Source organism: Trypanosoma brucei, chromosome 9 (genome assembly GCF_000210295.1).
Source record: "Trypanosoma brucei gambiense DAL972 chromosome 9, complete sequence".
NCBI lineage: Eukaryota > Euglenozoa > Kinetoplastea > Trypanosomatida > Trypanosomatidae > Trypanosoma > Trypanosoma brucei.
This window is the reverse complement of record NC_026742.1, coordinates 1,740,674-1,762,252: the sequence shown is the minus strand read 5'-3', so window position 1 is coordinate 1,762,252 and position 21,579 is coordinate 1,740,674. Positions and strand designations below refer to the sequence as shown.

Genomic DNA, 21,579 nt, shown 5'->3' with positions numbered 1-21,579 from the left:
TTGCTCTTCCCCATCTTGTCCCCCCCCTTTTCCGTCACCTCTGGACGAGGAACAGAAAGATTCTTTCTACAGCACTCCTGATTCATCTCCACGAGGGTTGCTTGAACGGGTGTGTCAGACCGTGTAGAAGGAAAAAAAGAGAGAAAGAAAGAGAGAGAGAGAGGATGAGTGCCCCCCAACCCCTTTCAGAATCCTTTACACATTTGGTTGGAGACTGCGAGCTGGTGTTTAAGCACCCGGTGAGTTATGAGCCACCCTTGTATTTGTTCCCGGAGTTGTTAGGCAAGGTCCCAGAAGGAACAGCACCGGTGGCTGTGGGTGATGCGGTGTCAGATGCACTTGTTGTTGAGTCTTCATTTCTCAACATTGCTGAGTTGTTTCATTTACCCTCTGAGGATTTGCGGAAAGGCGTCGGGAGCGCAAAGCGCGGTGCTGCTGCTGGTGATATCACTCCTCCACAAGACGAGGCGGAGAAAACAGGACCCAAAGTTACGCTGGCATCTCTGCTGGCATCAAATCGCCTCCAGTCGATTGGACTAACGGCGGAGGTGCTCCAACGTGGGAAATTTTCCTCGGGTGCTGTCATAGATGAGTTGCTCAAACTCAAACAACGTGTGGGGCTTAACGATGATGAAGCGAAGGTTATCATGTCTAATCACTTTATTAATCTTCTTGCATGGAGCACCGCTGTTGAGATTAATAGTCATCAATTACCCGCCAAGAGAGGAAGAGAGAGTGATAACAATGGTGATGCCTATGAGAGAGAAGAAATTGTGGCGGGTTGCAATGAGAAAAAACGGGACCGTCCGTGTGGTGACGATGGCGCAGGTGAAATAGACATCCAAACACTACAGCCGTCAGAGGACCCGTGGAGTAATGATGTTGACATTCACCCCGGTACTTTCGTCGCTGCAGCAGAAAAGGATGTGGAGAAACGTGTTGAGCTAATAGAGAATCTTACAAAACTCTATCGCCGTCCATGGCGAACCCTACAATCCAAGGGGATCCAAACGGATCGTCTCGTACCTGGGGTGATAAATGAAACAGCACCCTATGTGGACTTGATGAAGCTTCCGGGGGCGTATCTTGATGGGGTGAGAGAGCTTGGTTGGAAACCGGCAGTTCATAGCAATTCAGAGGAGAGGTGCCCTTGGATATTACAGGTGACATCAACTAGTGTGAGTGATTCTCAAACAATTCCCGTGCGAGGCCGGGTGATGCACTTTGGCCGTACCGCTGGTGTGGTAAGTTCGGTGTCTAACGGCATAACAAACATCCATGTTGGTCTTGTTTCCTTAACTCAACACCCGGAGTTTGTATCCCCACACCACTTTTCCTTGTTTTTGTTGCCCAATAAGTCGAGTTCCTCCGGCACTGGGGAGGACTCGAAGAGGCGGGAAGATGGGGGCACTGAGGTGCAGGAAAACGAAGAGGTTTCACAATTCCTCTGGTTGGTTAATTATGGTCGTAACGGTGTTCGCGTTCAGGGAAAGCAGTGGACACTCGGAAATATGCTCCGCCTGGAGGTGGGAGACGTTTTCTATCCTACGCACGATATCCGCGTGGTTGTGGCCGATGGGTTGGCAGCTGTTGGATTACCAGAAATCAGAAAGAAAACGGATGAGGAGGGGGAAGCGGAAGCGGAAGTTGCTGTAAAGCCGGAACCTGTTGTTTCATTGGATGGTTGAAGGGAGGTGAGGGTGTGAAATTTAATGCAGCACTCAGCAGACTGTCCCCTCTATCGTGCGTATACTTCCCGTTTACGGTGTTGCAGGAAGCGGGTGTGAGTGGTTGGCGGTGGTGCAGGGTGTTGAGGCAGAGAAAGGGGGAAGATCAAAGCTGAAAGTTTGAGGGTGTAAGAGGGAATAACGGTATAAATTGTGAATGCGTATACGGGAGTGAGGAGAGAAGGGTGACTTTACTTTGTTCTCTTTAAATAAATCAACTTCACTTGTCACCTTTGTAACCTAACACTCTCCTTTCGGTTATCTGCTTCAAGTTGCAGGTGTTTCATGAAGAGGGGCTGAGATACATTTCTTTTAGACCCCAGTAATGTGGGATCCTCCATCTTCTTTCCTCTTTAACAACCTTACCACCTTCCACCTTCCGAAACGCACATCATGCACTTCGTCCCACGCGCGTGCACGTAAAGCTGGTAGATATTCACATGGGGTTCTCTCTTGCTGGGATTTTGCAGGCTCTGCTGTTGTGCCTCAATGCTATGGCTATCTTATCCGAGAGGCGTTTACTATCTAGGTATGGGCTTGCCTCATCAGCGGTGATGGACAGCAGTGATATTGGTAGTGAAACAGCTTTTAGCTCGGGTGACGAATTAGCGGGAGTGCCTCGGCAGCGACCCTTCAGAGAAAGCATTGCCGCATTACTGAGCAGCGTGCGCACGCTTATGCGATGGCCACTGATATTCATTAACACAGCGGTGATTGTGTTCACACTTTTGTTTGGATAAAAAGAAGGTGCAAGGCAAGCGAGAAGAGCGGGGAAACGACAATGCGTCGGTATGACCAACAAGGTTTCCTGTTCAGTAGGGTTCCTCCGCTCCTACTGGCACGCTTTCAACGCGCAGAGATGCGGGGATGGTCACCGTATGCAAAGACCAGCGCATGTTATGCGGCACCTACTTTCACGAAGTATTTCTCTGGGAAGTAACTTAAGTGTTTACCGCGGAAGGAGTTTGTGTCCGTTCTCTCACGATTTTCCTACAGAGAAAAAGCTCTGCTGTCTAAACCTCTCTATGTTCCAGAGGAAATCAAAAATGTTCCCCCGACTATCGCAGAGCTAGAGAAGATGCAGTCCGATTGTTGTTGTCAAAGTCACCACTTTCTTGTCCGTGTCACGTCTGTTGCCTGTATTTCCCAGAACGGAGTAGGGACGCAATTATCTTTACTTTCCTCATCCAGCGTATATCGTTTCGACATTGGTATAGTTAGCCGATATAGTCAGAGGAAGAAACCCATTCGCGACAACATCCGGGTAGCGATGCCGCCGGCAGGTGGAGACCTCCCTTCCATTGGACCAAAGGTGGGTGCATTGTGGGGTGATAGGCGCACTGGGAAGCGCAGAGAGCAGGTGCATCTGTGGAGCGCTGTTGCGCTGCAGGAGCACTTTGCCCGCGGTGCGAAAGTTAATTGTCCGCTTCCAACATTAGAGGAGGCGCCACCACAGCTTCCAGGAGGACGCCTAACCCTCGCACAGAAGATGGGACTCGTTCCCTTGCCGCCTCAGCCGCCCTCAGAGGATGAGTGGTCGCGAATAGAAGGTACGGTTTTGCGCCGTATGCGAACGTTGCCGCTCGGCTCAAATGTTTGCTGCATTTGTCAAGAGCCCTTCTATGCCACAATGGAGCAGGGGCAGGTGCTGTTGAACTGTCACCACGTCTACCATGAGAACTGTTTGCGGCAATTCGAGCGCTTTACACGGCAACTTCGTGGAAAGTACGATGCCACACCCCTTAGCTGTCCTATGTGCCGGAACCCGCATTATCACAAACGTGTTTTTTATGCTGGTAAGGCCATGGAACAACGCGCAGCAATAGTGAAAATACAGGCGTTCTTCCGCCGCGTGTTGGCAAGGAAGATTTATCTGAAGATGCGCGTGGAAAGCGATAGTAAATTCTGCGGAGAATATGCCACTAAGAGGCTGGCGCGTGTGTCTGAGGTGTGTGCCATGTATGCAACACTCCGAGAAAAATGCCGGACCCGGCTGTTAGACAACATTGGAGCGCGTCTGCAGCGTCTTCAGCTGGAGGGCATGACTCGAGCCCAGTGGGATGCACTTCGCGAGCGGACGGAGAAGTCGTCACCCGATGGCGTTGATTGCCCCATTTGCCTAGGTAGAGTTCCCCCGAATCCTAACCGTGTCCTAGACGAGCCTGCGCCAACTGCAGAGGATATTGTAGCATCCTTCCGAAAGGAGTATGAAGCGCGCAGGGCTAAAGAAAAGGCTTCAATGGAGCTGCCAAAAGGCTATCCGAACATCCGCTTAGTTTTTGGAGGGGGAGGAGAAGAGGGTGGTCCGCCGCAGAAGCCACCTGCGAGGAAGAGTGAACCAAAACGTTGTCGGGCTCAACAACCTTCACGGCGCGTGACTGCCTCGGAACCACACAAAGGTAAACAAAAAGCAGACAAAAAGTCACCAACGGCTCACACGACCGAGCCTAGTGTTGTTAATAATACTTCTTGCGTGACCGCAGATCCGGCAGGCCAGCAACGATATGGTGTCCTACTGAGTTGTGGGCATTGCTTTCACGACACTTGTCTCAGTACCTTTGAGCGCTATACAGAAATGACAGCCGTATCTGGCGACAGCGACACGCTTCTACCCACATGTCCGGTATGCCGATCGGCTTATGTGAAGGTTGACTACTAAAGTTGCCCCCCCCCGTCGAGGAAAAAGGGCAGCGGCTGTGTGTCTTATTAGTTGAAATGTTTTGCACTCGATTCTCATCTCTTCATTTTTACATGATGTTCAGTGAAGGAGTCGGACAATACCAGCTCATTTTCACAATTCTCGTCTCCTTTTAATTCGTTCGTCCTCCCCTTAACATCCACCGGGCCACGTGCGTGTGCCCCGTGTCACGGTATGGGGATCCATCTGTACATATGCTTGTCTGTTATTAAAGTGCATGTCTGTAGGGATCACTCTCGCGTCGTGTTTAAACAACTGTGTTTTTGTGCTCTACTCTTATTAATTTTGAACAATTTGTTTCTTCTCCCTTACTTATCTTTTGTTTCGCTTAATTGTCATTTCTCTTGTATCTTTCGAATGGAACAACGAGTGTGTTTAAGTGGGGGATGCCCGGGATTGATTACTCAAAATGGGACAAAATATGTGATAGCGATGATTCTGGTAGCGGTGATTCAGCGACTCCCGGAAAGCCGAGGGTGACGCAGTTAGAGTATCCCTCCCGCGTTACAATTAGCTCAAGTGGTGTGCATATGGTTAATACCCCGTCGCAAGCTACAGTGTCACCCTTTAGAGAGCCACTTAGCGGAAGTAATAATAAAAATAATAATAACGAAAGCCGTGGGGCACCGTTGCCAGCTTGGACATCGAGTAGCAGTAATGCAGTTGATGGCGGAGGAATTATTGGTGCCAGTTCTGCTTCCGCGCACAATTGTGATTCCCCTGCGAGAAGTGGTGGCGTACCGTGCGGGGACAAGTACACACCACGGTGCAATGATGACAGCGATGGAGAGAGCGAAGATCATATGATGTACAACAACCTCATACGGAATGGTGGACGTGAAGGGGAGTCACACATATGGTCGCAAACGCGAGACACCGTCTCTGTCAGCTTTATACTACCCAATATGAATACGAAGGCGAAGGACATTCAAAACTTCTCCCTTGAGGAAGAGGAGCAGCCAAATCATACTTCCTCGTGCGTTATCTCCTTTAGCGTAAAGGGGGATGGAGGGAGGCGACGATATGTCTTGCGTTATCCTGTAAAGGTTGACGAGGACACCGTGGAAGGATGCTGGTCTTTGCACTCTCTACCCGCGTACCCACTTCGGCTGCTGGTTGTCCAGTTGGTGAAGGAATCCATGGCACTTGGAATGACACTGTGGTGGGATAGGTGTTTTATAGCAGACCAGACAATAATTGATACGACCAAAATATCGGAGCGTAATGGTGCTGACGCCACCAGGGCGGAGGCATTCCGCCAGTCGTGGGAAAAGGCGCATGAGGAGTTCAAGCGTCGCATGATTGAGCAACGTGAAAAGCGGTGTGTTATTGATGAGGAATGTGATTCTGACGTGGAGGACGATAACGGTGGTGATGGTGAAGTGCGTGGGGGAAGTACGTGAGTTCGTTTCTTGCAAGTAGGTTTTCCTCCCGTTATTATTTACCCTTATCATTGTTTTTTTTTGTGCGTGTGAGTACTACGTGCACGCCAACAACCCTCCGCTGTTTTCTGAGCGTGTGCCACCACTCCCTGTTCCACCAGTTAATTTGCTTAGTAGTTGGGTCCGGTCGCTACTCTTCCCCCTTTGTCCTTTCGTTTACTTACTGCGCAAAGAAAAAAAAAGCAAAGGGCTTACAAACACACGCATGTCGCTCACCGCTGAGCTGTTTGGGGCCGCAACTCCGTCATCGACCTCCCCGAGTGAAAAGCTGAAAAAAAAAGGGACTAGCAAAAACAGTGTTGTGGCGACCTCCACCGTGTTTGAACCGACGAAAAAAGCGGCATTTGACATATTTGCTGTTGCCCCGGAGGTGAGAAAAGCAACACGTAGGGAAAAGCAGCGACTTCGGATTGAGGAGGGTGTATCAAGGAAGAATGGCACATGGAAGGGAAAAGGAGAGTCGGCGACGGAGGATGAGATATTTCGGACGGTGATTGTAGACAACACAACCGGTGGCGATGAAGTTGGGGAGAGCAAGCCACACGGACGCAAAAAACAACTTCGTCACGCCCTCCACCAAAATGAGGAGGAAGACAGCCGCACCGTTTTTGTGGGAAATCTTGTGAATGATGTCAAACGCCGTGTTTTGGAGAAAGTATTCAAAACCTGTGGTCCCATCGAGTCGGTACGTATCCGGGCGCAAGCTCTGGAAGGAGAGAAGGATCTTAACGGCGGCGAGGCGACAGTTCAGCCGAAGGGTGTGGGTCGCGCTATTCGTGTACTCCGTGGTGACGTTAAGAAGGGGGAACAGTACAGTGCTGTGGCATACGTGTTATTCAAGGATAAATCATCCATTAAAGAGGCACTTGATAAAAATGGTGTTGTTGTTGAGGGTCGCCACATTGTCGTGACAACACTGGACCCCGAAGGCCGCGAGTACGCGCCCGAGACATCAGTGTTTGTTGGGAACGTTGCTTACGACAGCAACGAGGAAGCACTCTGGAACTTCTTCGTGGAAAAGGGGATACGAGATGTGAAACGCGTTCGCCTTGTACGTGATCGAGAGTCCGGCATGTGTAAAGGTTTCGGTTATGTAGAATTTCAAAGCAAGGGTTCCGTTGCAGCTGCCATTGCTCTCCGCGGTACGCTGTTCATGGATCGTGAGATTCGCATTGTCCACGTACAGAAATCTAAGGCTGTTACCGCATCAAAGGCAACTCGACGAGAGAAGCGCAAGCTTGGGACTCGGGGTGAAGTGGCCGATAGTCGTTCACAAGGGGCGGAAGGAAACGGAAAGCGAATGCGTACAGAAGGAAAGACAAAGGTGCAGGGGCCTGTAGATGATCAACCTCCGTGGATGGGAGTTGTGACAAACCCTCGAAGGAAAATACCGAAGGATTTGCGGCCATTAGTGGAAGGAAAGAAGAGTTTCTCGTCGCCAGCGCCCCGGGCCCCCGTGAAGCGGAAGATGCGGAACCCGGAGAAGGGACACTAGATGTCGCTAACACACCCATTCAAACTCTGTTTTTATTAGTATTTCCTCTGCCGTTTCACTCGTTCCTACAGCAAACAGCGGTGTGCACGTTGTGAAGTGTTGTTTTATTGGGCGGTTGGATCAAAGCGAGGGGAAATCATAAACAAGGAGTTCCTGCGGTGGAATGAGGGTCTGATGGCGGAGAGGAACAGCCGCGGCACCAGCGCAGGTGGTGTGCGTGTTCCACGCACACACAAGTCTGCGCTTAATGAGAAAGTAATTTCCAACGGTTAAACCTAGCGTATAAACACGTATCAGTGTGTTGTGTTTCCACCCCCATCCTGTCGTGTGTTCTACCGCTCGGAGGCCCCGTGTGTTAGCAATGGCTCCCTTTATTTGTTATCCACCCTTTTGACGTCCATTTTTTTTTTTGTAAAAACAACAACAATAACTAAAAAGGTACTCCAGGTTCTATGAAGGATGTTTCGTCGGTTCTGCACCGCATCTGGTATCCTCGCGGGGACGTGCCTAGTGGCCTTTGCGGTGCGCGTATGGGTTACGCGGAGGGGTTGTCTGCCCAATGAACGGTCACTCTCGGCCAAATACGCGAATATGCTGCAGAACGGGCAAGCGAGCAAGGGGTGCCAAACTTATCAGGACGAAGCGATATTAGTGATCTACGGAAGTGTTTCTGGAAATGCTGAAATGTATGCCAAGACCCTCGTGACCAATCTGCGAGAACGGGGTGCTGACATCGCACTCATTGACCCTTCCGCGTGGCCTTATCTTGCTCAACATACTCCTCAACAGCCACTTTTTCCAGCAAGTAAAGGCACCCAGATGCCCGTAGTGGTGTTTGTTGTGTCAACCACAGGTGAAGGGGAGGTGCCTGACAACTTTTTCTCCCTCTTCATACAAATGAAGGCGGTGGTGCGCAGGGGTTTGGAAGGAGGTGCTGAGCCATTTAAGGACGTCTTCTACGCCGTGTTCGCTTTGGGGGAGAGTTCGTACAAGTATTTCTGCCGGGCGGGGGTTGATGTCGATGGGCTACTGCAAAAGGGTGGAGGAACGGAACTGGTCCCTATTGGTATCGGCGACGCACGTGACCCTCTGAGGGATGATCTTTTCGACGCGTGGGAGGAGACTCTCACGAAGAAACTTAAAGAAACATGCGGAATGAAACTGGAGGCGTTGTCGGACAAACCACCACAACCACAGTTACTGTTCCGCTTCATACCGGATAAACCAGCGGATACACTGCCTTTTGCTCCACCACCATCGTTGCTGGAACCGTCTGGACAATATCCGGGGCAGTTTGTGTTGGAAGCCAAAACGAGGCGAACGAGCGAGCGAGAAGATGGCTCCTATGTGCTGCATCTCGTATTGGGCTTTGGCGGTCACACTGTAAAGTATCAGGCGGGTGACCATTTGGGAATTTACCCCGCTAATCCACCTGACGTAGTTGAAGCTTATAGGCAGGTTTTGAACATCCCCTTGACGGACTGGACAAAGCCAGTGGAGTTGTGCTCGCCCGTTAATGCACGCGCTAGAGCTTCGTTGCGAAATACTCTTCCTGCGCGTGTAACACTGAGAACGGTGTTCGAGCGGTACCTGGATTTGTGTGGCAAACCTCGGAAGTCCATGTTGCGCCTCCTGGCAAGGTACTGCTCGGAAATTGAGGAAAAAACAGCAATGATTGATTTTCTTCGTGGAGGACATTCTCTCAATGCTGTAGCAGAGTTTGGAACATCGACACCATCCTACCGCAGAGGCCATTATACCGTTCTGGATTGCCTGAAAATGTTTTGTAGTTGGCGTGGAAGGCTTCCTGTCGGGCACTTTGTGGAAGCGATGCCACGAATGCAACCCAGGTTCTATTCTATTGCATCGGATATGTTAACGCACCCCACGACAGTGGAGGCATTCATCCGCATCATTCCGGATGGCGTAAACTCCTTATTTCTTCACCACCTTTCCGTTGGAGCGAAAGTAACCGCATTTGTTCGCAAGTCAACGTTTCACCTCCCCCAAAAGTGTAGCGGGCGCCCGGTGGTGATGATTGGTCCTGGAACCGGCGTTGCTTCAATGATCGGTTTCTGCTACAGACGGGAGGCGGTGCTGAAGAAGCAAGCTGCGGTCGAACATGGGCCCATGGTTCTCTTCTTTGGTAATCGAAACCGCTCATCGGAATATTTTGTGGAGCGTGAGGTGCGCCAATGGTGTCCACACGGTGAGGGGAAACTTCCTTCCGCCGGTGTACGCTGTGACTCCGTGTTGACACTAGTTGATGCTGCATTCAGCCGGGATCAACCTGAGAAGTACTATGTCACACACCTTTTGGAGAAACACCAAGATTACCTCCTGAAACTCTTGACCAGTCGCGTGGGCGGTGGTTGTCTTATTTACATTTCGGGTGATGCATCACGGGTATCGCGTAGCGTGGACAAGGCAATATTAAAGTTGCTGGAGTATGGTGGATTCGCCGAAGAGGCAGCAGTTGAGTTCCTGGCGAGGATGGAGCGGGAAGGTAGATACTTGAAGGACGTGTACTGATGGTGGTACATGTTGGTTGTCGCTTGCGTGTGCAGGCAATGCGAGTTTCCGATGGCGAGTCACAAGATGTTCCCTACTTCCTCTTTTACCTACGTCGGATGATTACCTTCGTTTTTGTTTCCAACACGTGCAGCTAAGGTTGTTGGAAGCGCGTAATTAATATATATGTTCATTGGTTTCCAAACAAGAGTTGTGGAAGACTAGACAACCTTTCACGTCAGCACATCGTTGGTACCACTTATCATTGCTTATTGGCATCATCTCCTCCTCTTTGAATGCAGTTGGGTAGGTTAAGGAAGTCGTTGAGGATAGGGAGAAGAATTTAAAGGGAAAAAAGCAACATTTATAGAAGGGAATCACCTTGGAGGTTCATTAAACATTTGGCACCCCGCTGCCTGTTGTGTCAGTATGAGTTCTGATGAGTTAGATGCCTTCCGTGCGGAGCTTCTTCGGCAGAAGGTTATATTTGAAGCCGAGCTGCGCCGCCAGAGGGACACATTTGAAGAAAAACTTGCGAGAGTCACGCAGGAGTTAGCAGATAGAGAGGCAGATTGCCGCAACCTCCAGGCAGTCGTGACTATCCTGGGGAAGAAGGTGGATACTCTACACCAAAAGTGTCCCACCACGCCGTTGCGCCGCCCCTCCCCAACATCTAACCTTCAAATGAGGGGAACGGGGGGAGACACTCAAAGGGAAGCAACACCGGGACGGGACAGCCGCACAACGAGAATGTCGAGTCCTTCCGCACGCAGGCCGTTTGGAGGTCGTCTGCAGACTCAACCATCGCTAATCAACCTCCCGACGAGCGCCTCGAGCGTATGTGCCCCTAGTGTCAGCAGCGCGGGTAGCCGAAACACCAGTCCCGCGCGTCAGCTGCACATTCGGCGACCAAGGCTTCGAAGTTAAACCCGATAGGCACGATGATGTGGCTGTTGCTTCACTCTCGGTGTACGGGTTTTTTTTTAATTTTTCGTGGTAAAAGGTAGTGCGTGCGTGGGGAAACCACAAACTATTGGCTGTATGGATCTAGGCACGTGGAATTGCCTTTTTGACATCTATAATACATGCTCGCATATACGTATAACCCTACTGCGGTATTTCCATCCGCCATATCTATCTAACTGTATTTGATCACTTGCTACGTCCCTTCACCTTTGTGGCGCCAAAGAGGAAGAAGGCAGAGATATTTTTCTTTTTTTAAAAAAAAGAAGTAAAAGCGGCCAAATCTTCTTTCCCTTGAGGTACGGAGGGGTGAGATGGCATCCGGCTGAAGTGAGGCAGCATTTGCAGGTCAACGTGGCTAGAGTCCTCGGCGGCAGTTTCCCGTTTGGTTGTTTTTTTTCTTTTCTGTTTTTGTTCGGTATCCTTGCCTGCTTTTATTGAATTTTTGTTCATAACAATTGAAGGGGAGTGCCACTCGTTGGGCGCATATGACGATGAGGAGGAATGGCTAGCGGCATGATGAAGGGAGGAAATGAGGCGCTCTCCGCTATCTTGTTTTGTCCCCCTCTTCAATCCCTCACGACCAAAGAACAACTCAAAGGGGTAAAACCGGAATCCCGCTCTCTCAACACACAAAAAAAAAGTTTATGGTTTATCGCCACTTTCGCCTACGAGAGGGCGAAAACTTCACACGTTCGTGTCTGCGGATCATCGCTGGTTTTACGACCACCAAACATCGGCTCGACCACCACAGCGGTTGCCGATAACCACGTGATGCTCCGCGCCGTCGTTTTTTGCGCATCGGCCTCTTTTCTTTTTCCCCCTCTCCGAGATATTTTCCTGCCGGTGGCCCGTTGGGAACAAGTTGTAGAGTTGTGAGGGAAGGGGAAACGCATTTGAAGGAAACATTTTTTGTGTGCTGCGCGCGAGTTTTTTTTTTTTTGAGGGAGGAAAGTGGCATTGTGAGGAGACAATCGCTCCCCAATCATTTTACTTTTTACACCCGCTGCTTCCACCTCAAATTTGTTTTAGCCTTTTTCTTTCCCCCTCCCGCCCCCTTTACTTTACTTTCCCTTCCCTTCCCTTTCCGCGTTGTGTTGCGCGTTATCAACTGTCGCACCGTACTGTACACATCTTGCCGGCGTGGGCAGAAGTTTCACCACTCCTTGAGATGGCGCCATGTTTAAAATTATTATGTTCCCACCCCACTTAACGCAGAACAGGCCGTACTCAAAGCAGACGGATGCCTTTAACCAACAACATGAGTGTGTACTCGATGGCGAAGACATTTGCATCTCCAGTGGCCCACTCCACTTCTTTCATGTGTTTTTTTGTTGTTTACCTTGCTGCATACACGGGAAATAGGGCGAACGAAGTGCCTTCTCCAAACAAGCAAGCGGATAAAGGAAGCGATCGGGGGAACACTCATACAGTTAAGGGGGACATAGTGTGTGGAATTATTTAGCCGAAACGCATTCAGCTTAGCGTATGGCAATGAGCGGGGATGGTGGTGGTGGTGGTGGTGAAAAACCGCCGTTGGGGCTTGATGAGCGGACGCGGCAGAATATGCGAATCGCGGAGAAGATTGGTTCGGAGTGCTTTGAGCAAAACACACAGATTCTCCGGGGGTTGGCGTGGCGCGGCTTGCGCGCATTTTTTGTGTTTGGCGGTGGTGTGGCCGCCTTCGCGTATGCCATGCGGAGGCAGCGCTCACGAAAAGAAGCAGTGGACGCCAGTGGTGATCCAACGCAACGGTACCTTGAGGAAATGAGGGGTCTCGGGTTCGATGTGGACACCGTTGAGGAGGAATTGGAGGTCTCGCGACGCTCCGGAGAGAGTGCATAGCGTTACAAGCTCCTGAAAAAAAAAAAAGAAGGGGGAAAAAGAAGCTGGAAATGGTTCCCTCCCGTCATCATCTCTTCGGATGCAAACACCGGGGGACGCTGTGACTATCGACTCTGTAGCGCAGCAGCTGCAGTTCCCGTTTAACACTTTAGTGAGAGGTAACAGTGCTATACGCTTCTAATGTGGACGTGGCTGCATTGTTTGTGGTTTTGTTTACAGGCGTTCTCTATCAATGAATTTGCGCAGTTGGATGCTCATTCATTTTTTTTTACTGTGCGTTTATTAGTTTGTTGTGTCGCGTCATTTGGCGTGTGTGGTTTGAAACAGTTCATACACGCTGTGAAACAGCAACTGCGAAATCGTAGTTATTATCATATGAGCGTCTCGGTGTCCGTGGATGTTAAGCGCGAGGGGTAATTTTGTATGGTGAGCTGGGTCGGCGACGGTGAAACCTGTGTGAATGGCCCGTTCCGACCAACATCGGGTCTAAACGAGTTTCGTCCCTTCTCGTCTCTGAGGTTTGATGTACCAAGCGGACTTGCGGTGCCTCCGGGGAACGCTCATGTTTCTACAGCACCCTCCGTTAGCGTAATTTTTGCAAATGTGGAGACAAAGCGTGGTGGGGAATTATCGTCACCGTAGCGAAATGATGGCAAACAAACAACAGCAACCACACCAACAAAATAGCACGGTCGTCCCAAATAAGTGAAAAAAAAATGGTGGGTTCTGCATGCGGCAGAAAAACGATGCGCAGTCCGGGAATCGAACCCGGGCCTCCCGCGTGGCAGGCGAGAATTCTACCACTAGACCAACTGCGCCGCGCGCCGACACTAAAAATTTGTACGGTATCGTTCCTGGAACCGAAATCAGCAAAGCTTCGCTCCTTCGTTTGCGACATGGGCGTTGGAGGTGTAACCCTGTTTGCGTTTTTTGAAGGCATGGAGGGGAGGGTTGTTTATAATGAAGTCGAGATGGACGTTGTTTTGCGTGTCGATGGGGGAGGGGGGGGGAAACACTTCTCAAGCACAGCTACCGACACGCGCAAACGCATGCACTGGGGAAGACGACGAGTTACCCCTGAGTATTTGACCAGCTGCGAAGGGTCAATGTGGTCTTTTAGGGGGGGGGGGGAGGGGGAGAGAATTCGCAACCATATATCGTCTTTCAAAGCATGTTTTCGAAATTTTTTTTTCACATTTTACACAAAAAGAGGCTGCATCCGTAACATTTTCCCTTTGGGGGGGGGGTTCTGGAACCGCCGTAGTTTCATCACGGCCTGGTCCATTCCCCACGAAATGTGGGAGACAAACTCAGCATAGCGGAGGGGCGGAAGTTTGTCCAAATCGTACCAAACCTTTGGGTTGGACAAACATTGCTTTTGATACAGCCTCACATTGATAGTTACCAACTTTTTCTGGGAGCATTCCTTCGATATAAATGCCTGGTGTGCTCTCCCCGTATTTCTTTCAAAATAAATAATTAAATCAAGATAAGGCAACATTGGGACGCGAAAAAAAAAAGAATAGATGAGGCTAACGGCTCTTTTGGCATACTTGGTTGCGATGCTCGTGAATGGCTCTCTTTTAAATGGAGAAGTGGAAGCAAAGGGGGCAGCAGCAGGGCTGGTGAATAAATTCCTCAACAATCCTGGCGTTAGTAGAGGAGACATTGAGGATCCGCCTGACGTAGAAGAAGAAGAGGAGGAGGAGGCCAGCATCCCGTATGAGAAAGATATGGAATATCCCGATGGCAGTAAAAGTGATGAAGAAGCAGGTGCCAAACCCAAAGGTCCGACCAACAAAAGTGATGACAACAACCTTCAAGAGGGGAATGGGGGGAACTCAGACACCAAAGGAGCAGTTGAGGGAACAAATGTTGAAACAAAAAGCCCTGCTGTCAAAAGTGATGTTGATGGCCTGCAGAAGGATGACATCGAAGATCCCGAAGATGTAACGGAAGTAACGAAGACCGACACGTGCGTAGACGGTGGAGAGTGTGAGTCCAATGGAGGTGGCACAGAGGTGTTGGCGGCATCGTTAAGCACAAACGTTGTTCCATTGCTGCTCTTAGTTTCCGCGATGTTAATGATGTCATAACGGTGCGTGTTGGATATGTAAATGAGGACTATTTTCTGATCCTTTTACTATTATTGTTATTATTATTTTTTTTCCAAAGCACTAGTGTGCACTTAACTTCTTTATTTTTTTTTATTTATTTTCAAAAGACATACATCCCATCGCCGCGTATTCGCTCCTTCTAACCAAAATATTCGTTTGAGGGTTTGGAATGCCGGCAGAGGGACGAAACGCCCGTAGAACAGCTTGTTTACCTTCTTAGCAGTAGTTGTGTTATTTTTTCAAAAAAGAAAATGTTTTTATTTTTAAATAGTAAACGTATCAGCAAGCAACTGTTTTGCCGTACTTGAACACGATGACAAGGAGCCTTAATTTTATGGTCTTCATATGTGTGTTTGTCACCACTGGCCTCTTCGCACTTGAGTTTTCTTACATACTTGTGTTTTCGCAAAGAACTGAAATACCTCTTTTGCTACTTTTTTTTCTTCAAGTTCTCAAAGGCAATGCTGCATTCAAAGATAAGAGAATGTTTATATCCCTTTTTTAACAAAAAAAAACTCCAAAGGTGGCAATTCCGATGGTCGGTATTCCCCCTGTGGGAAGATGACCCCCTTCTCTTTTTAGATTGAATTTCTTTTTCGCTGAGTTTTTTTTCTCTATTCGTCTGGGTCTTCTCTGCTGGGGAGCACAGGCAGAGAACCCATCAGACACTTTCTTCGTCAAGCCTATTAGTTCATGCTTCATCTTCAGCTTCTCCACGGCAGTGCATTCGGGCAAGTGGCTCAGCAATCCTTGGATGCCCAACTTCAATTTGTTGTAAACGTCCTTCTTTCCATCGCCGTGTATCCTTCCTACTAAACCTTTTAGACCAACTCGCCTCGCTTACGTTTAGCCGCAGTATGGGGCACTGGTGGGTTTCACTTTACACCTTCCACTTCCTTATAAAAGCGTCAGGAAACCCCTCGGAGCGCGCAGTCGGATTCATTATGCATTTTTCTTGTGTGTGCCTTAAGTGCGCACCTCTCCTTACTCTGGAGTCCCACGTGCCCCGCGAACATCAAAAGTTTACTAGGAACATTTTATTCCAACCCCACCCTGTTCTCTCTATCCTCCCCTTCCTTAACTGTTACCTCCACGTCATCCCTTTTTTTATTTTGGTTTCAACACCGGCGCGGCTATGGCTAACCCCACTTTCCCTCCACTGCTCGTAGTCCCTTTAGCGGTGCCACGGGGCCGTGCATACTCACGAGGTTGATGTGCATTATCAGAGCCCCTGCTACGAAACACCTTTCACATGTTGAACTCGTAAGCTTCCCCCCCCCGCGTATTTATCTTTTTTTTTTTTCTTAAATCCTGCTTCACCACCGGGCATTGCACGCATGCGGTTTTACATGAACCACAACTCTATTTTTCCGGTCTTTGCACACTTTCCAGCGCCGCGAAAACAGCGCAAACACACCGCTGGCATTCACGTTGCTTTTGCTACAGTTGCCGTGCTTCCTTTTCGTGCCTCCCACTTCGCGTAAGATGGTGGATTCGCATCTCCCTTCCAACTCTTCCAACCCTTCCGTATCTGAAACATCTCCACCCGGGTGCGCCCCAAAGTCCTCCAAACCAACAGGTTTGCCTCTTAACAACTATTAGTCAGCAACGCCCGCAAGCTGCTTGATCTGGTCGCGTTGCACCGCCTTCCCACGCGCGGGTCAGGGTTTCATCCACCACACACGCCGGCCATCCCACGATCCGGAAACAGAGGGCGTTCATGAATGCAGATCTCGCCTGGTTTATATCATTTTATAAAGCATCATAAGCACAGTTCGCACAGCACCGCCCCCCGCACGTTAACTACGCGCTGACAAACTGCGTTTCCTCCAGAATTTTCCGGCCAACGCGAGCCGTTTAACGTGAATATGCGTTTTGCATTTTTCTTATTGCTTTCGTGAGAGCCGCCGTACCCAAATAAAGCGACCGTCGATCACAGTCGGCGAGACCTCTCAACTGGTTCACTCTCTTACTCACTCGGTCGGTCCAGAGATTCTAAATACGGTCGTACACTGACACTGGGACGAGTTAGTTAAAGCCATCAACCGTCTGGATGCCAATACGATTAACCAAATTAAAGGCATTAAGATATCCTGCGAGGAATTGCAGGATGTCAAAAACCGCCTCGCCAACCTCAAAGAACCGCTTATGTCTCTTAGAAACGGGCGAACTCGCATCACCGAACGACTGGACCAAATCGACGAGACAATGATGGAAGTGCAAAACGGCGTCCCATGCACTGGAAACGGCATAGACTGGATTTACTCGGACCCGGCATCTGCGTGATATTATGTCATGACATATTGTCGTCCGATTGCCGTCTCCTAACTGGTTTGCCCAGCCATAGGTCCCCCTCCCGGAAGCATGGCGGATCAAGGGAAAAGGAGAGGGGCAGACGTCTTCCAATTGATTGTATGGACGCGTCCTCGGTTTCGACAACGGACGTGTATATTTTTCTTTTTTAAAAGATGGAGCGCACTGTAAAGGATGCCCAAGGACAATGCCATAATTATCGAATGTGAGACGGCATTCAAGCCTTGGTGAGAGGATGCACGGCAACTGGAAGACGCACATATTATTGGTAGGGTCGATGCACACTATATTATAGCCTATGCGTGGCCAAATACCGTTATGGAGTTGAAGCGAAAAAATGGCAACGGCGAATGATATTATGGCCACAAGCAATTAACGATGAAGTATATGCAGATGGTTATTGTCCGAGCTTATGCCTATATTTTAAACAGGAGTTGCTATCTAGGGTATGGGCACCACCAGCACTTACAATGGGCCTTAAGGCGGCGGCCTTCCAAGATGAATTATCAACACGCGCCCAGATAAACTTTGATTTTTTTGATGAAGATGGAGTAGCGTACGAATTCACGAGGCTGTCTACCGGCTATGTAGGATCACTGGAAATTATGCAGTTATTGTTATTAGTCCTAGCGGAGGACCCGCGTATCGTACGAACGGACGAGCAACTACTCCCCCACGTCCAAAAAATCATCGACGTGTGGATCCACGACATACGAATTACGCCCCCTACCACAAAGTCCGCGGATGTGTATACAAATGTACAAACAAGAGAGCCCGAGAAACCCGTGTTACCTATGGCGAAACGGAGTATAGATGACAATACGGCTATATCGGCATCAAATGGGACAGAAACAAACATACCGTACACATAGGGGATAGAACTTTAACAAGAACACGAGCTCATCTAACAGGGGACGAATCTATCCCCAGGACGCTAAAAGTAATCGAACTCGAAAAACTCTGGTCAAAATTCCGCTCAGTGGCATCTACACTCGGTGTTAATTGGCTTCGTTACGTATATACAGTCAAGTCGCTACGAAGACGCTTGACTCACTGGTGACAAAACCGCAAAATTGACTAAGATGATATCCTCAACAACTCGATGCGACGGACCCTTAAAGATTTATGGAAGATCGTTAAGACAAACAATCCTCGAAAGTCGCTCCACCCGGAACCGATCACACAACAATCACCTGATATGGTTATCATTAGTGATAAAAGTACATAAAGATGGTTTGCTATAGTGAGTGACGCCCAATCTCCGAAAGACTTCCATACTTATGGTAAATAATGGGACCCTGACAGCATCTATAATGATACCATGCTTATAACCAGTGCAGAAGCGGAAGCCACAAAACGCACACTCGCCGTTTCACTCCATTCAGTGGCCCCCAAAACAACAACAACAACAACAAAATTGCTTTTGCAATTGACAACAGAGTCCTACGATACGCCATGGTAAAAGAGAAAAAAAACAAAATGAAGAACTGAATGCTATAGTAGCAAGCACCACCAACGACTTACGTAATTAAAAAAAAAACAATGTGGCACTTTTACTCCGCTCCCTCAGCACTCAATCCTGCCAATGAGCCATCTCGCAGAAAGTATCACTGGTCAGATTGCACATATTTCTGAACAAGATAGCCGTGAATGCAAACATATTACACAGACTACAGCTTGTATACCGCCAAGTTTCTTTAAGGGAGGTGAGTGTCCGCACCACACTATACATTATGTGCTCACAGTATCTCAAGCTTATCTACTACAAAATCTTTGGACCAGCGAAGTGATGACAATACCGTCGGGCGCCCTGCTCTTTGATAGGTGTAGAATAGACTATACTTCTTACCAACGTGACAGTTTGTCAGAGAGATTTGAGATGAAGACACCCATATCGTGAACACCGTGAATGGACTGCCTATGATAATAACCATGAGCCACGCATATATGGCCTTCTATATAACTTGATAGATTGGTGCAGAAGACACAAACAAGAAAGTAATAAGAACTGGATACACACAGAACGCTAGGGTTGTTTTAGTTCGAACAACACAACACTCCTTTAAGCTCGGTCCGCATCTTCCCGCTTAGTGTCTAGCGGCGAATTTTTAGTGGGCGCGGTGTGAGCGCGTGACCGCCATTTTTCGGGCATTAACACCTCGATGAGGATAACTGTTGGAGGCCCCAAAACACTTCGTAAGATACGCTTTCAATCTCCAATCGGGCCACTACCCTTAAAGGCACAGGATCTATATAGCCGTATCACAGGTAACAGATAGTTCGCAAAACGGCAGTCGCTGTAGCCGGTCCCGCTGTGTCACCTTTTGTGCTGTTTTTTTTTTTTCGTAACATAGGCAGTAGCCATAACAGCATACCTTATCCACAGAAGCAGCGAAACCCAACGAGTGGAGCAGTACCAGCGTAACGCGGAACAGGAACGCGAAAAAAGCGGCGGCGATACGAAAGCAAGTCCAGCAACTTTATAACCGGATTGATCAACTGGAAAAACGCCTATTTAGCTCACCTGGGATTCCAGCTTAACACACTACCAAAACAGGAATCACATCGACCACAGATCAGTCACAGCCCTCCAACCCGAGTAGTGGAACCTCCCAGCGGGCAAAAATCCCCACGAAGGGCGGACCCATACAACTTACAACAACAAAAACAACTCAAGGGCCCAGACCAAAAGATACAGCAGTTGAAAGCGAAGACCGCCCAACAACAGTTTCACCGAATTCAAATTCCTCAGGTTCAACAATTACGTTCCCTGCCAGCGGACGTCAGCCCCCCATCGAACTCTCGCAAAGTAAAATCGAACAAACCGGATCCAGCGACATACGAAATATGCTAAAGAACAAATGGAAGGAGAGCTAGAGGAGACGACACAATATTAGTTACAAAGCGTCATGTGCAAAAACTCTCAATGTACAAAGGTATAATCAAGTTTACTCATGCGCAGGCAGGCGTACCCACGTTCGTCTCAACACCCGGGTTTTGTAATCTACACCCTCTTTTCTTTCTTTTATTATTAAATACTTGTTGGTGGAAAGATACTTCAATCCCATCCTTTTTTTTAATGAACTGTGAGACGAAGCAACTTTTCCATGAGACAACGACACATAACACCTAATCTTTGTGTTAAATTGTGTCACTTTCCCCAAATAAAAAATATATATATATGCAATATATCTTTATATATAGATAGATCAAGAATAACAATATTAGAAGGGTAAAGGCGCAGCGAGGAAAACTCCCTCTCTGATTTATCCTTCCCACCTTCTCTCTCTTTCTTTCAGGTGGGCCATCCGCTCAGCGACCAACATTTATGACGTGCAGGTGGCACCGGGAGCCGATTCCTTCGTTACCCGCCTTCGTTTAGGTGATGAGGCGCACAGTTGAGGTATCCCTCGTTTGCGGCGGGTCCCGAGATGATATGTTTGAATTTGGCTACCGTCAGAACCTATGACGCGCCGTTGAGTTAATAACGGGCACTTTGCAAGAAAATCAGGGACCGTTTCACCACTCTCCACCATCGCCTTTAATACTTCCCTTAGGAGAAGGAGAGTTCGATCTGTCACCTGACGTCGTGTTTTGCTGTCGCTCCTGCTTCCAGCCTTCCTTTCCCTATTATTTCCGTCTCCCTCCCATGCTGCTTCCGCTTCTTCCATGGGTGGGGTTTGGCTCACTCTGAAGTCATCGACAATAATACCGTTCTGTGGGTTCGTGCGAACGCAGTCCGGGGAATTTTCGATAATGATAACGTAGTCCAAGTTTCGTCCGAGCTTTGTCAAATCCTTCGTATAATCGTCAAAACTGAACCAAGTTTTGTGGCGGTGTATGAGGTGTCGAACTGTATTGCGTATATTTATCTCTTCCAAGATGCATTCGGCATACTCCCGCTCACCGGCTGTCCATACAATAACTTCAAAGTTTTTCCTTATGAAAGAAAGCAACTCCTTCAAATATGCGCGAGCATAAAGGGGACCCTCGCGAGCATATATTACAGTTTCGTCTAAATCAAGTACCAATGTATAGCGTCGCTCAGTGCCTGACGCTGGGGCAACTAGTTGATCCTCTTTGTATAACATCGTCGGCTCTCGCCGCGCTCGAAGCTCGTCGGAGTCTTTGGCACAACTCGCCTTGAAGACATTGTCACGCAACAACCTGTATCCCATCGAGTGCTTTTTTAATGGCTATGTTTTAAATCTTTTTTTTAAAAAAATGTTCCTTTATTGTTATTAATATTTGCTGCCGACGACGAGAGAGGAAGGAAAACCCTCCCGGTCTCTCTCTTTCTCTGGTGGAGGGTTGCCCTCACAGATGCGCCGCGGTGCCGGTGTCAAGAGTGGGTCCTCTCTCAATATGTTTATTAAGTGAATCAACCAGCTGTAGAGTTCAGGAAAGAGGAAAAAGAAAAGTAAAAATTTTTTGTATACTTTTGTTGACGCCCAATTTGGTTTTACGA

The 21,579-nt window shown here is 48.7% G+C and overlaps 16 protein-coding genes across 16 annotated transcripts; 12 read left to right on the top strand and 4 right to left on the bottom strand.

The window, feature by feature from the left end:
* Positions 1-164: 164 nt before the first annotated feature.
* TbgDal_IX8300 (hypothetical protein, conserved) lies at positions 165-1,688 on the top strand (the record flags this gene model as incomplete). The annotated part of the gene is made up of 1 exon (XM_011778718.1): positions 165-1,688. The coding sequence occupies one exon, from the start codon at positions 165-167 to the stop codon at positions 1,686-1,688; it is 1,524 nt and encodes a 507-aa protein (XP_011777020.1).
* Positions 1,689-2,167: 479 nt separating this feature from the next.
* TbgDal_IX8290 (hypothetical protein, conserved) lies at positions 2,168-2,467 on the top strand (the record flags this gene model as incomplete). The annotated part of the gene is made up of 1 exon (XM_011778717.1): positions 2,168-2,467. One exon carries the CDS (start codon positions 2,168-2,170, stop codon positions 2,465-2,467), a length of 300 nt encoding a protein of 99 aa, XP_011777019.1.
* A 338-nt stretch (positions 2,468-2,805) lies between these two features.
* On the top strand, positions 2,806-4,386 carry TbgDal_IX8280 (hypothetical protein, conserved; the record flags this gene model as incomplete). Its single annotated transcript, XM_011778716.1, has 1 exon — positions 2,806-4,386. One exon carries the CDS (start codon positions 2,806-2,808, stop codon positions 4,384-4,386), a length of 1,581 nt encoding a protein of 526 aa, XP_011777018.1.
* Positions 4,387-4,811: 425 nt separating this feature from the next.
* On the top strand, positions 4,812-5,828 carry TbgDal_IX8270 (hypothetical protein, conserved; the record flags this gene model as incomplete). The annotated part of the gene is made up of 1 exon (XM_011778715.1): positions 4,812-5,828. The coding sequence occupies one exon, from the start codon at positions 4,812-4,814 to the stop codon at positions 5,826-5,828; it is 1,017 nt and encodes a 338-aa protein (XP_011777017.1).
* Positions 5,829-6,072: 244 nt separating this feature from the next.
* Positions 6,073-7,362, top strand: TbgDal_IX8260 (DRBD9; the record flags this gene model as incomplete). Its single annotated transcript, XM_011778714.1, has 1 exon — positions 6,073-7,362. The coding sequence occupies one exon, from the start codon at positions 6,073-6,075 to the stop codon at positions 7,360-7,362; it is 1,290 nt and encodes a 429-aa protein (XP_011777016.1).
* Positions 7,363-7,821: 459 nt separating this feature from the next.
* On the top strand, positions 7,822-9,894 carry TbgDal_IX8250 (NADPH--cytochrome p450 reductase, putative; the record flags this gene model as incomplete). The annotated part of the gene is made up of 1 exon (XM_011778713.1): positions 7,822-9,894. The coding sequence occupies one exon, from the start codon at positions 7,822-7,824 to the stop codon at positions 9,892-9,894; it is 2,073 nt and encodes a 690-aa protein (XP_011777015.1).
* Positions 9,895-10,302: 408 nt separating this feature from the next.
* Positions 10,303-10,800, top strand: TbgDal_IX8240 (hypothetical protein, conserved; the record flags this gene model as incomplete). The annotated part of the gene is made up of 1 exon (XM_011778712.1): positions 10,303-10,800. The coding sequence occupies one exon, from the start codon at positions 10,303-10,305 to the stop codon at positions 10,798-10,800; it is 498 nt and encodes a 165-aa protein (XP_011777014.1).
* A 540-nt stretch (positions 10,801-11,340) lies between these two features.
* TbgDal_IX8230 (hypothetical protein, unlikely) lies at positions 11,341-11,715 on the top strand (the record flags this gene model as incomplete). The annotated part of the gene is made up of 1 exon (XM_011778711.1): positions 11,341-11,715. One exon carries the CDS (start codon positions 11,341-11,343, stop codon positions 11,713-11,715), a length of 375 nt encoding a protein of 124 aa, XP_011777013.1.
* Positions 11,716-12,085: 370 nt separating this feature from the next.
* TbgDal_IX8220 (conserved hypothetical protein, unlikely) lies at positions 12,086-12,679 on the bottom strand (the record flags this gene model as incomplete). Its single annotated transcript, XM_011778710.1, has 1 exon — positions 12,086-12,679. The coding sequence occupies one exon, from the start codon at positions 12,677-12,679 to the stop codon at positions 12,086-12,088; it is 594 nt and encodes a 197-aa protein (XP_011777012.1).
* A 585-nt stretch (positions 12,680-13,264) lies between these two features.
* Positions 13,265-13,621, bottom strand: TbgDal_IX8210 (conserved hypothetical protein, unlikely; the record flags this gene model as incomplete). Its single annotated transcript, XM_011778709.1, has 1 exon — positions 13,265-13,621. One exon carries the CDS (start codon positions 13,619-13,621, stop codon positions 13,265-13,267), a length of 357 nt encoding a protein of 118 aa, XP_011777011.1.
* Positions 13,622-13,879: 258 nt separating this feature from the next.
* On the bottom strand, positions 13,880-14,182 carry TbgDal_IX8200 (hypothetical protein; the record flags this gene model as incomplete). Its single annotated transcript, XM_011778708.1, has 1 exon — positions 13,880-14,182. One exon carries the CDS (start codon positions 14,180-14,182, stop codon positions 13,880-13,882), a length of 303 nt encoding a protein of 100 aa, XP_011777010.1.
* Positions 14,183-14,207: 25 nt separating this feature from the next.
* On the top strand, positions 14,208-14,777 carry TbgDal_IX8190 (T. brucei spp.-specific protein; the record flags this gene model as incomplete). Its single annotated transcript, XM_011778707.1, has 1 exon — positions 14,208-14,777. The coding sequence occupies one exon, from the start codon at positions 14,208-14,210 to the stop codon at positions 14,775-14,777; it is 570 nt and encodes a 189-aa protein (XP_011777009.1).
* Positions 14,778-15,655: 878 nt separating this feature from the next.
* TbgDal_IX8180 (conserved hypothetical protein, unlikely) lies at positions 15,656-15,967 on the top strand (the record flags this gene model as incomplete). Its single annotated transcript, XM_011778706.1, has 1 exon — positions 15,656-15,967. One exon carries the CDS (start codon positions 15,656-15,658, stop codon positions 15,965-15,967), a length of 312 nt encoding a protein of 103 aa, XP_011777008.1.
* Positions 15,968-17,461: 1,494 nt separating this feature from the next.
* On the top strand, positions 17,462-17,983 carry TbgDal_IX8170 (T. brucei spp.-specific protein; the record flags this gene model as incomplete). Its single annotated transcript, XM_011778705.1, has 1 exon — positions 17,462-17,983. One exon carries the CDS (start codon positions 17,462-17,464, stop codon positions 17,981-17,983), a length of 522 nt encoding a protein of 173 aa, XP_011777007.1.
* A 713-nt stretch (positions 17,984-18,696) lies between these two features.
* TbgDal_IX8160 (hypothetical protein, unlikely) lies at positions 18,697-19,011 on the top strand (the record flags this gene model as incomplete). Its single annotated transcript, XM_011778704.1, has 1 exon — positions 18,697-19,011. One exon carries the CDS (start codon positions 18,697-18,699, stop codon positions 19,009-19,011), a length of 315 nt encoding a protein of 104 aa, XP_011777006.1.
* Positions 19,012-20,437: 1,426 nt separating this feature from the next.
* On the bottom strand, positions 20,438-21,289 carry TbgDal_IX8150 (hypothetical protein, conserved; the record flags this gene model as incomplete). The annotated part of the gene is made up of 1 exon (XM_011778703.1): positions 20,438-21,289. The coding sequence occupies one exon, from the start codon at positions 21,287-21,289 to the stop codon at positions 20,438-20,440; it is 852 nt and encodes a 283-aa protein (XP_011777005.1).
* Positions 21,290-21,579: the final 290 nt, after the last annotated feature.